We start from the raw sequence: 13,427 nt of genomic DNA, 5'->3' as shown, positions 1-13,427 counted from the left end.
AGTTCTTGGCAACGACACTGACCTTCTGATTCTACTCTTGTATCACCTCCCGCCTAATGCAAAAACACTTTACTTCGAATCGTCAACGAACGCAAAAGAAGCGATAACACGGTTCTGGTGCCTCAACGAAGTTAAAAAAAAATGGGAGAAGTATCCAGGCTACTTCTGGTAGGGCACGCACTCTTGGGATGTGACACGACCTCACGAGTTTTCGGACTTGGAAAGCAAGCTGTGCTACCTCTTTTGAAGAAGAGCGAAGTGTTCAGAAAAAAATGTGAAGTGTTTCTGGATGAATCATCGTCTAAAGATGAAATTGTAAAAGCGGATCTTCTCCTCAGCTTGTATAAAGCACGACCAAACGAAGATCTCACTAAGCTGCGACATCGAATTTTCTTGGAAAAAGTTTCTTCGTCAAATACTACGGCGTTTGTTAAGCCTGAAAGGCTTCCGCCAACCGAAGCTGCAGCTTCATTCCACTCCCAGCGTATGCGCCTCCAGGTATGCCGTTAGAAAGGGGAACCAGCTGACCTCGACCCGGCTGACTGGGGTTGGGTCCTCAGAGACCATAAACACTCACCTGTGATCACCAAATTGTTGCCCGCACCTCAAACTCTTTTGAGTGTTGTGAGATGTAACTGTAAGACATGCTGCGAGAACTCGCGATGCAGCTGCAAGAAAATTGGAATGGTGTGTACGTTCGCGTGCGGAGAATGTCAGTGTATCAACTGTTTGAACAGGGACAACGAGACTGTCGAAGACGAGGAGCTCGACTAGTGACATCAATGCTGTGTTTTTCAAGTCAACTCTACTGCCTTAAAAAGTGCAGATTTTACCTATAGTTACTGAAGTTCTTTTTTTAGTTTTTTATTCAACGATATTGCCTTCGAAATTGCAAATTTTACGTATAATATCGGAAGTTTTATACTCTGATCACTGCCAAGCGGTTGTTTTCTTTATGTTTAGTAATTCAAATGGTTGTAAGAAATGTTTGTGATTCAAGAAAGTAAAAGTTTTATACTTAAGCGAGTTATTTTGTCCATAGGCCCACTTATTAGCCATTAGCAGCTGGCTCAGGAGTCAGGCTTCCCTTCCCCTTTTCCGTTTTTCCTCCAGTTTTGTTCGGTTTTCATGGTTCTCGTTTTCTTTCCTTCATTTTAGGTGTCAGTTTCGTGATCAGCAGATAGGAAAACCCCAGAAAACACATTTCAAACTGATTTCTACCCCTGACTTCAATTGTCCCTTTTCTTCCCCTCTTTCCCCCTTTCCCCCGTTATGGTGGGGCTCATGTTCTTTATTTCATTTTAGATGTCAGTTTCGGGATCAGCAGATAGAAAGACCCCAGAAAACATATTTCAAAGTGCTTTCCATCCCTACCCTGTATTTTTAAATTTTTTCCCCTCTTCCCCCTGTTCCCCCCGTTTTCCGTAGTACTTTTACTCTATACTGAATTTTAGATGTCAGTTTCGTGATCAGCGTATGGGAAAGCCCAAGAAAACTCACTTTGAACTATCTTCTGGGCATGTTCGGCATTTTTCCCAATTTCCCCCGCATTTCCCCCTTTTCCCCTGTTTTTCGGGTACTCACCCCACTCGGATTTATGGGGACTTTTAGTATATTGTACAGAATTTTTTTCTGATCATTTTGGTACCATTTTCGTTTATATTGCAATTTTGTCCGGGTCAAACCCTAGAAGTCCTGGACTATAATGAAAATGGCTACAATTTCTGTCTGTATGAACCAAAGAAAACATGTTATATTATTTGACGACAACTATTTACATTAGTTGGTATATTACAAAAGATGAAAAAGAGGATCAATTTTTCACACTATAAATTCACTATTAGCCTGTCACAACATTAGGAACCATGGGGAGAAACTGACAAGGAAAATGACAATAGGTTTTTTAGAATTCAGAGGTGATTTATGAAAATTAAAAGAAGATGTCACCACTATTCAAATCTACGAGTCGATCCAACACATGTACGTAATAATTATTCAATCCAAGTTTAACTTAAAATTATTTTGTACCAACAGTAGTGGTCATTCGAACTTCTCCAGGCTATACAGTAGTAATGTTTCATAATATCATTAGTAATGTTTCTTATCTAAGGAGAAATTCAATTGCCTTTTTTGTTCACCGTTAAAAAAAATCGCTCAAATAAACAACATATCGATCGTACAAGAAAATGTTAGTTTTATTTTGGCTCTTGTATATGTTGTTGTTTCATTATTTTACCGTATGCTTAGTTTCTGTTAACCCTTTCAGTCCTTTCAGTCAGATGGTTTGGTTCATTTACGCTTGTTCTCTAACTATTATTTTTTATATTTTGTTCTAATATAACATAATATTTTATGCAGATTATAAACATGGAGAAGACATGAACACAAGTTATCCAATATAAAGCACAACTCTAGCAGCCACCTTAATTTGGGATAATCCCTTTTTAAGTATTTTAACTAATTTCAAAAGTGAAGCTGTTATTTCAATTTATATTCGAACTAGGTCAGTCGCTGTAAATTCAGCGAAAACAAGGCATCACTTAATTACAGATTAGAAGAGTCAAACGCTGAAAAAGCTAATAACAAAAATACAGATATTGATCATATTGTGACGCATTTCTAACCTAGTATCGAACCCCCCCCCCCCCAATGGCACATCTTCAGAAGTTAGAACCAGTCAAGGAGGAGGATATACGCAATAAGCGCTAAGCTTTCGATCCTGTTACTCAAGACTGAGCATTAGCTTGCAAAAGCCTTAATAATCGTTTATTTATAATTCATCCAATCGGTCGAATTTTAGTCTGGAGGGAATGATTAGTAAGAAGGGAACCTTAAAGTGGTCTATGAGAAAAAAAAACACTAAATTCCATCTATCCTTACCAAGGAAAATCTTAAAGTTGTCTTCAAGCAATTCCAAAAATTTACTGAATATTTAGAGCCTGAATATTTTATTTTAACTGTAAACAAAACCATGAAGATTCAGAAAATAATGTAATTTGTAAGTATAAATTATTCATATGTGGTAGTATTAAAAATAAAGATTAATTTTATCGTCATAAAAATCAAACTATTAAGATGACTGCATGAGAGAATTATTATAAGAATTGCAATAACCTTAAGAGCAAAACACAAATATTCAAAAATGTTTTAACCTCAGAACATACCAAAAACTAGAAAACAATTTTCTTTTTTTTGCAACCAAGGAAAACGGGACAGAGCTGACATAAAAGTTGTTCTTAAATAGATAGGGAATATCATGACTACCCCTGGAAATTAACTTCCAGTTCTTAAAAAAATCCAGAGATCAAAGCTTTTTTATATAATTTCTAACTAGACTAGATTAAACTATTCTGCCTGAGGCGCTATTCATAATAATTATTTTTTATAATAATCGAGCTACGATATAGAGGTAAGATATAGCTGAGACCAGACTTTCTTCAGTTTGCTATTTACTTCTCAGTCGAAAAATATTTCTATTCAAGACAAGGTGGATTCTACTCATAAAGACTTCAGTTTATATTTACTGAGAATAAAAGTAAATAAATAACAATAATATTGATATTTAATAAAAAAAAATCATAGCCTAACTGCAATTCAGTGACAAGGTTAGCAGACAGGATGCTTAGACAACCAACCCAAAATATAAGAAAAAATGTGTAAATAATTAGTTCTTCTATGATGTTTCGGCTACTTAAACATTTAGCCATAGAAGACACACACACCCCTTCCCCACCAAAAAAAGTATTGCCTACATCATTAAAACACTAGTCGTATATTACTTTATTCATATTGTGAAATAACCCACTCGCCAAGCATGCAGCTAACATAATATATGGAACGCTTTGTTTGAGAACTATTATAGCACCCACTAAAGCATGCAAAAAACGATAAAAAACGTAGGACTTGATACCTCCTAGTATATAACAATAGAAAATTAGATTTTTATTTTGTCTATATAGTTCTACGGCTAAATCTAACACATAGCAACAATCCATGCAAACATATTAAAATAAAAAAATTGGTAGGCTACCATAAATACAAAAACTAAAGTTTACACGGAAGAGGCAAAGTTGTTGGGTCAATGGTTTCAACGTAAAATTTAGATTGAGAAATCTAAATAAAAGTTATCTAGTCTGGTGTTGATATTTTACAGGACCGTTCATGATGACCACGTGAAATTATGCGGCAAGGTGTTTAACATGGGGCGTAGCTCCAATCTTTTATTGGGGGGCAAGAGGGGTCTCCATCCGGAGTCAAGGGGCATGGGCTATATACTAATTTTCCCCAAATTTTTGGGGGGAAGGCAACTGCCCCCCCCCCCCCCCGAAACGACGCCACTGCTGTTAAAGATGTAATCTATCCAATAACCATCTGAACAATTCTCACTCTGTACATTGCAATTCACTTCTATTCAGAGACGTCGGGGAGGGATAAAATAAATGCCAAAAGAGGAGTTCTTTCCCGCGCTTAAAAGAGTTCTTGACTCTTGTCCACTCCGGAAAAAATTTAAATGTTATCCTTGGAGCTAATTTGAATCTTAAGAGGCAGAATAAATTTTTATATGCTTCTATTTGAAAAGACCTTTGGCTTGATTCTCGTTTAATGTAATGAATATTCGTTCCTTACTAATACTCTATGGTTACTCCCGATTTTCAAATTCACGTTGCCCATGTCCAATAATTCGTTACGGACTCCTCATCGATTGCAAGTTTTCCAATAAAAAGTTATTCGGTTTTATAGGTAAGATCCAATAAGAGTAAAAGAATTTGAAGATAGGTATTCTGATAGACTACTGCGGGTAAATATCAATTGTTGTAAATTTTTCACTGTTCAGTAAACAACCGATTTCTAGAAGTGAATTTCAGAGTGAGTGAGAACCATTTTTTGTTTACTGTTGAGATTCAAGTCTAGATTCCAAGCATAGGATTTTTTTTTTATTAATTTTTTTTTGCAAAAATACAGCCATCTTAAAATCCTGGCACCCCTGGCAGAAATTTTCGGTCCATAGCAATACTTTCCAATTTTATCGACTCCGTCATTCAGACTACAATGATTACTTCTTAACAAATATGGCTTTCACAAAACAGCAGCAGCCAACTAACAGGCACTGAAATCCTTAATACAAAAATTTAAAGTACAAACCTTCCTGTGAATAAAAGACAAACAATCATCAACTCTAAGTTGTTTTTTTAACCCATTTAAGCATGCAGTAAAAAACCATTCGCAATGCAATCCATGCATTCGAACCTGTATTTCTTCTTCCCGAAATGTATCGTTTTCAACATTGTGATAAACCCTCCACCAGAGAACATGAGTTTCTAAGTCTGAGAATGCACGACACCTGAACATGGCAGTATCACCCACTACCACGCTCAAATTATGAGGACCCTCTTCTATAACAGGTTTGTGAAGATTCACGGCTGAAAAGATGTGGTTTATACAACAATTAATAGGCATTAAAGAATAAAAGTATCCAGAATGCCATTCATGTCAGCTTTTTGAACCCTGTATAGACAACATTAACTAGTAAAAATCAATTTTTTTTTGGATATTCATTTGTTCTACAGTTTGACTGAATAATACAGAAGGTCAAAACTTAAAGCAAACTTATTTTTAAATGAATTCAAATGAATTCAAAATCCGACAAAATAAACGAACTCTCTTCGTGTTTAGAAGAAGCTTATTGATCAATCCTACAAGTATTCACGATCTTCACTATCATTAATTACAAGGAGCTAAGAGATAAACTTCTTAAGAATTGCACCTTATCGTAAAATTTGGAAACAAAACCAATTTCTTGTATATAAAACGCAATTTCTTTTATTTAGAAGATTTTCCAGTTGCTGATCTTGATGCTGAAATGGTTTCTCATTATTGTTAATCCTTTATACTGGAAGCGGGGTTTTTGGTTTCGTTAATTCAGATAAAGGGCAAGAAGAATAGTCTAAATTCCAAAGCTAGAAGAGCTAGTCGACAGCGCACTGTGCCATTTATAACGCGGTATCTACGAGAGCGTACCTGAAAGTTCTCAGAATCGTACCAAAATAGTTGAGCAAACACGACTTGTTTCATAGTATGTCATATACTTTTGTGCCATGCAGGCAAGTGCACAAAGAGTACTAAATCTGAAAATTCTTATGATTTTTTCGCGTAATTCGGGCATAGACTTGGCTCAAAGATGTCAAGATTCTTACAATTTTTCAAGTATTTTTTTCCCTTCTCCATAGAATTTCCATGTTTCTTTGTCGTTTTTTAACTTGCGGCCTCCCCCCCCCCCCTAACAAAAAATTGATTTAGATGTGCACGTGTGGTAAATGAGGATTTACACTTACTCTGATACAGAATTGTTTTGTTTGCTCGAATATTTTGATGTGATTTTGAGAGCTTTTGGATACCACTCACAAATGAATACCATTTAAGTAATAGATAAGAAAACATAATATTTATGCTTCTGCATATATCATTACAAATAAGCTGTGCAACGAATTTTAAATAGCATAAACGTTAAAAATACAAATAAAACTTGAATAGTCCGTACACTCAAAAAAGCTCTGTGAAGAAAATGAACAGTTTCAAGGTTATTATATAAATTCACGAAGTAATTTTAGCTCTTTTTTAAGTCATGCAATTAATTATATTTCTTTAATAGTCAGAATCAATAATAAGGTTGAAAAAAAAATACATTAACTCCTGTTTGGTCGGAAATTCCAATTATTCTTAACTAACACGTAGGCCCACACATAATCTATTTACTTAAGTTATTTGTCTTTTTTAATTTTAAATAGTTTACGTAAAAAAAATATCATAAGGTTAATACATTTTGATTTTCGATAGCCGAGGTACGAAATTACGAATTACTCGATTAGATTTGAGGCGCTTCACTGAAGAATAAAACGCAAAATTGTGGTGTCTGGTGACAGGTATCGTTTGTATCAATGTATATAAATTCAGGCAGCACAATCATTCCCCATCTTAAACCGGACCGAGATTCAAGTGCTTCGGAGAACATTTAAACAAGTAGAAACATAAGCGATATTAGATTTTTTCACGGGTAGACAAGTTAGATTTCTCTTGAACGAAAAACTTGGCTTCACCTTTGTAACACCAATTTTAAAGAACCTAATTTTAAATTAATTTATTCCAATACATACATAAAAATCAGCAATTAGTAGTGCAATGTTATTATTAGATGTTTTTAGAAATTACAAGTTGGTTTCAAAGGCATTTTGGGAAAGTTTCTGCCAAAATACGTGTTCCAGAGTAATATACACTGGACCGCTGATGACAAATTAAATGGGAGGAGATGTTAGTATGCGCCGGTAATGTAGTATCCAAAAATTACTGAGTTTGATTATAGTGTATACATTTATATACAGTGGTTTATATATACTAAAATTAGAAGGGCATTTACTTTTTAACAAACTGTACAACGTTAAGCAGTGCCCACTACCAAGATCATGCTTGAACATCATATAATGAGCAGAAAGAAGAAGAAAAAGAAATGTTGAGCAAGCAAATATTTGAGGCTACAGGTGTTCCACCGGCACTGTTTTGTCTTCCTTGACATTAAGTTTTGGCAATTAGAACGTGAGAGAAGGACAAATGCTTCAAGCACATTTGGTGACACGATTGATAATGTAAAAACGGCTGATAAAGTTTGTTCTACTTTCGGGAGGCTTCAGGAGTAGAAATTTGGATGTTTCAAAAGAGCCCATAGAAAAGCCCTTGAAATTTTAGAATACAGATGGTTCCAAAATAATAAATAACGAATAGATTAAGAGCTGATCAAAAACAGTTTTGCTGAAATCGTAAAACCCTGAAATGGCAATTAAAAGCTGAAAATGCAGAAGAAAAAGAGAATTAACGTCTGAATAAGCATTAAAATAGACGAAAAAGAGAAATTATTTGCTCACTTTCATTTATATTCAATATTTCTCAAACCTTTTTTGCCAAGCATTTGGAGGTTTTAAGGTTACTTTTACTGGAATTTTAGGAATCGTTAATTGTACAGTATTTTTTGGCTAAAGATTGCTATAATGACGAATAATAGCACTTAATGCTAATTCCTAACTGGACATATGTCAGCAAGTAATCTAGTAAAATTCGAATCTGGGGTGTAAATTTGTCAAAATAACGCTCAGCCAAAACTATAAAAATAAGGAATTTGTTGTATGACCATGGATATTTTAAGAAGTTTGGTTGAAAAATAGTACAATCCCAATTGGTAGGAAATAGGCAAACGTAGCTGTATCGCCATTTTTTATATTTAGGTTGATTTTAGAAGGAATTGCATTCATTCAAGGATAGATGCGATATAATCTGAAAAATTAACTAGATTTCAAAAAAATCAAACAGCTTAAAGTGTGAGGTTTGAGATTACATGTAATTAAGGTCTTCGGTAACTATATCTTATTAACAAAGATTCGGTAACTACGTCTGATTAATAAAGATAAAATAAGAGTAAATAACTAAGCTAGGAAGGAATAAACACAGTCCTATGAAAATCTACGTTTGAAGACTAAATAATTGGCAAAAAGAAAAAACTTTAAAATCCTTTTGGAAAATCTTCAAATTGTTTGAAACTGAGGTGAAAAGTATCATGTCCCTACTACTATTACTACTGCTAAACAACACAGTTGCACGCGCTCCCCCTCAATCCCAACCTATTCAAAGCCTCCCTCTTTACAGCTTCTTAGCAAGCTTTAATTTCCCTTCAATATTTTTTTACGACCTCCTCCCATCCCATTCGGGGACGAACTACTTTTTCTTTGGCCCTAGATGATTGGCTGACAAGGACGAATTATTGCAATCTGTCATCCTTCATCCACAGAACGTGTCCTAGCCATCTCAGCACTTCTCGCATCAAAGCCCTCATTCACAGAAGCTTGAATTCTGTATTTAATCTTAATTGATATAAATTTGTGGGACACAGAAGTCGTTGTTCCATACAAAAGTTCGCCTAACAATATAATCATTAAAAAAGAAAGCAAATTACTGTATCTTACATGAATTTTCCAGCCCAAACGTTAACTAAGAAGGAGATAGGAAAGCTTTGAAAGTATTTGGGCGAAGTCAGAATTCCTTTAGTTCGCTTGCACTACCTCATTTTCCTTTCGTTATGGAAGACAACTTATGAAGGAAACATTTTTGGTCTCAATCATTTTTAACAAGGTTTAACTAGTTATTTTTGTTCAATTAATAGCTCAGCCAAAAAAAAAATATAGGTACACAACGTCTAAAGAAATTCAGTAAATAAAAAAGAAGATAAAAGTATGCAACTCACGAAAATCGTGCAACTGTGAATTAGAAACATCTAGAATCCAAAAAAGTTGCGAATCCAGTATACTTGACGAATTTGCATAGACACTGCAAAAAATAAACTACACCCATGCCAAGGGACGGTCACCAGCCTCTTTGATATTCGACGAGTTCACATAACAGTAAGTAACCCTGAACAAAATTAAACGACATCCAAGGCAAACGGGTTATCCCACCTTTTAGATCCACCACTTGCCAAGTACTCAACTTAAAAAAAACTTTTAAATAAAGTTTTGGCTTCAGTTCTCTTAACTGACTTTACAAAAAAAAATCAAAGGAAGCAAAATAACTACGTTTCGGTTTCTATTCACTATTTATTTTTTTTAGGTACACTGCTAAGATACAATGCACAAACTAAAACAAAATGCTCGGAGAGCTGAAAACTGAACATAAATGAAAATTCCCAATTTTAAGCGTTGTTAAAAAGATTAGACTAAAGCACATAAATCCTAAAGTATATGAAGTTTGGCTGCAGTGTCTGAAAAGACAGCGTGTGACATTGTTAGACAAAATAAGGCTAAAATGCCATTATCTTATTAAATGAGTAAAAAAAAAAAAGGTAAAGGATGCGGCACTAGACCCTTAAGGTCCAAACCGGCGGTGCTGATCTCCGTTTCGTGGCCCTTCAGCCAGGAAGTGCAATGGGGGCCTGGGGATCAGAACAATGGGGGGCTGGGGACCAGATCTACGGACTCGATTTGTTTTTTGACTATCTCTTTTAGGTCTAAAGATTTAAAAGATACTGTGAAGATTTTTTTTTATTTTTCATGCAAAAAACTGTCGACCTTTCTTGCTTGGATAAATTTTAGAAAAAAAACTGGTTCAAGCAAACGGTTGGATTCTTAGAAAAAAAACTATTCTTTTTATTAACTTTTCACCCCAGTATAATCCGTATCATAACATATTTGAATTAACCGGAACCAAACTGACAACATATTTTCTAACACAACTTTTTTTCAAATGTTTTACAGCCAATCTTCCGAAACAAGGGATCAAGTCCGACACTGCATGCCTAGATATTTGGGGTGGATATATCCTGAAAATCCAAGACATAGATTTTGTACATCTGATTTTTTAAACATAGTGAGAATATTCTTAGTCCTTTTCAGACGTTAGAACCATTACATTTGCCGGCATTTAGGTATTATAACGACCACGCTGTTGTCATTGATCTGTTGTAAAACCGGTTTCTCTGTGTGCACTCGGAGATAATCAGCTTAGCCTGAGTAGGATAAACTACGGTGTAGGTATATTTCAATTAGCTTTTAATATATAGAGTTGGTTATTTAGGTTAGGTATTTAATATAACGCATTCTGGGCGCCCTGCCTGCTTTCCATAATTCTCCGTTGTAGCTTCCATAATTTTATTACTAAAGTATCATTTTTTCATCGTATTTTGGTATACTTCCTTATGACTAACCTAACTTTACTTCTTGTGCGTGGTCGATACAATACGTAAGTACCTATTTACCAATCAATGTCGAGACTTAGTAAGATTGCAGTTAAAGCATTTTGCCTCTCAACTTTAGAGATTAATATATTTTTTTTACCGACTGCTCAAAACACATTGGTACATTTTTCTTTAAGTGACCTTTCTGGTCGCGGCTTCCCAAATGAAATAGTAGCCCTGAAGGAAATACAAAAGCAAATTGAACTTATTTCACCATAAAAGTCTAACCAACCGTGGAATCTGAAAATCATATTTGTTATTCAAAGCACTGTCTTATTGTTGCACCTACCTGTAATTCCTGAAGAGTCTCAAAATGTTCATCATTTGTAACATTACTAAAATCACTGATATTGAGCTTATCTAAGTCAACTTTAACAAACACGTGATAAGCAGCGTAGTCGGACCCGTATGAACACTGGAACCTAGCTTCTTGCCCAATGAGCACTGTACGATTTTGCATCGAATAGGCATCTATCAAAGGACGATGCGGGTAACGTTCTAAAAAGCCAAGAAAATCATGCAGATCAAAACCATGCAAAAACAGAACAAGATGCAAGAATACTTACGTTACGGTCGGCCACTTGACTGCAGATATTTAGTAGGAGTTTATGTTCTCTGGGTAGAAAAATCACAGACATTGACAAGACAATTGAATTTAGTACATTCTAACAAAAGCTTTCCAAATTGGGTCACAAAAATATTACTTAGAACTCAGCTACCAAAGTTCAGTGCCGTTTATTTTATTTTAATTAATTAGATGAAACTATTTAAATTAATTAATCACTTGATTAAACTTATTTAAATTTATATTAAAGGATTTAGACAATTTCTATGATTTCAGAAAATTATGAATCGATGAAGTGGTTGCCAGAATCTCGGAAATTTTCAAAACTGGACTTACAGCATAAACCAAGTTACTAATCATGCAATACGGCTAGAAATGCAAATAGAAACCTACTACCGGGTAAAAGAGTAAATATTTAACATAGAAATGCCACGGCACATCTTATGCAGAAGGATGCGCACATCTTTGATCGTCATTATGGCATTTTTGTTATTTCAACAATTCCACGACACTTCAAATATATAATTTAGCTACATATTGAAGTACATAACTCATTGACGATTAAGTTTAAACCTTTTCTTCCTTTTTCGTGAAAACGAAGAGATAGATAAATTTATCTCTTTATATATTCCTGAGAAAGATTTTAATTATTTAAATCTGAAAGCTGATGTTGAAACAAACTCCCATACAAAAAGAACTAGAAGACGGGAAGCGCTATACAATTCGTTCTCTATAATCAAAAATGTATATGAGTTGAAAATGCAAAAAAATAATATTTGAGCCTAAAAAGATGTTTTCCTTACCTTTCCCACAACATCCGCAAAAAACAACAACAAAGATTTCCACAGTTTTTAGGCTTAGGCCACTTGTCAGCTTATTTTTCTGGGTGCCGGGGAGGGGGATACTTTGCACCAATATTGGGTTGAATCTTGTGGGTCAAAGTAGGCTATCATATTTTCTCAAATATAAGACAAAAAAACAAAAAAAAACTAAGATAAAATCAATTTGCCATCAAGATACACATGCATATTGAACATACTTATCGAAGTTCACCAGCACACCGAATTAGCCCCCGTCTCCTACTCAAAAATTTACTTTTACCTGTAAATGATTTGGTTTATTTTTTACTTCTTTCATATTTCCCTTTCTTTTTAGAAATTCACTCCACTGTTACTAACGCTGAACTATCCTATACTTATTTCAACGGAATTCGAGACATACGGCTGTATAACGGCCATAGCTCACAAAATAACTCTTTATGTATTTTTGAAAGGAATTAAAGCAAGTAATTCTTTTCCTAAATAGCTAAATGATTCTGTAGTTTTACCTATAAAAAAAAAAAATAGAAAAAAAAATATTGACTGACATTGCGTCTATATCTCTGGAACAAATCAAAGACAGTCTATTGGACAGGGATTACGAGCAAAAAGATGGCGTCTTTAATTTGGCGGAACTCAAAGCGGTTCTGGTCTGTCAAACTTTTCCCTTGTACAAAGAAACCTCTGTTATCAATGTTCAGCTTACGACTACCACATTGTTTAAAAAATACTTCATAGACTAAAGCTTTGTTTCATATATATCAGAATGTTCTTTGGACATATGACGCAGGCTTTCTTGTCTCAATAAAGTTCAAATAAAACTCACCCACTTTAGCAAGATAAAAAAGAGTAAAAATCAATGCAGTTTACTCTGAAGTTTACCATAAAGATAAGATTTGATACATTTAAGCAACAGTAGTCGTCACAGTTTCTTGGGGGTCAAAGGTCGTCTCCTACTCAAAAATTTACTTTTACCTGTAAATGATTTGGTTTATTTTTTACTTCTTTCATATTTCCCTTTCTTTTTAGAAATTCACTCCACTGTTACTAACGCTGAACTATCCTATACTTATTTCAACGGAATTCGAGACATGCGGCTGTATAATGGCCATAGCACACAAAATAACTCTTATGTATTTTTGAAAGGAATTAAAGCAAGTAATTCTTTTCCTAAATAGCTAAATGATTCTGTAGTTTTACCTAAAAAAAAAAAAAAAATAGAAAAAAAAATATTGACTGACATTGCGTCTATATCTCTGGAACAAATCAAAGACAG

The 13,427-nt window shown here is 34.5% G+C and overlaps 1 protein-coding gene across 1 annotated transcript in view; it reads right to left on the bottom strand.

Moving 5' to 3' along the window:
- LOC148953107 (fibroblast growth factor receptor 4-like) overlaps positions 1-13,427 on the bottom strand; it is a 140,973-nt gene that overhangs the window by 42,849 nt on the left and 84,697 nt on the right. Inside the window, 3 exon segments of the mRNA XM_089087869.1 lie at positions 5,248-5,420; positions 9,284-9,296; positions 11,058-11,266. Of these exon segments, the coding sequence (XP_088943995.1) occupies positions 5,248-5,420; positions 9,284-9,296; positions 11,058-11,266 (395 nt within the window).

This window comes from Artemia sp. Qi Xiang Cuo, chromosome 4, assembly GCF_049724085.1.
Source record: "Artemia sp. Qi Xiang Cuo chromosome 4, ASM4972408v1, whole genome shotgun sequence".
NCBI lineage: Eukaryota > Metazoa > Arthropoda > Branchiopoda > Anostraca > Artemiidae > Artemia > Artemia sp. Qi Xiang Cuo.
This window is presented reverse-complemented; position numbering and strand designations above follow the sequence as displayed.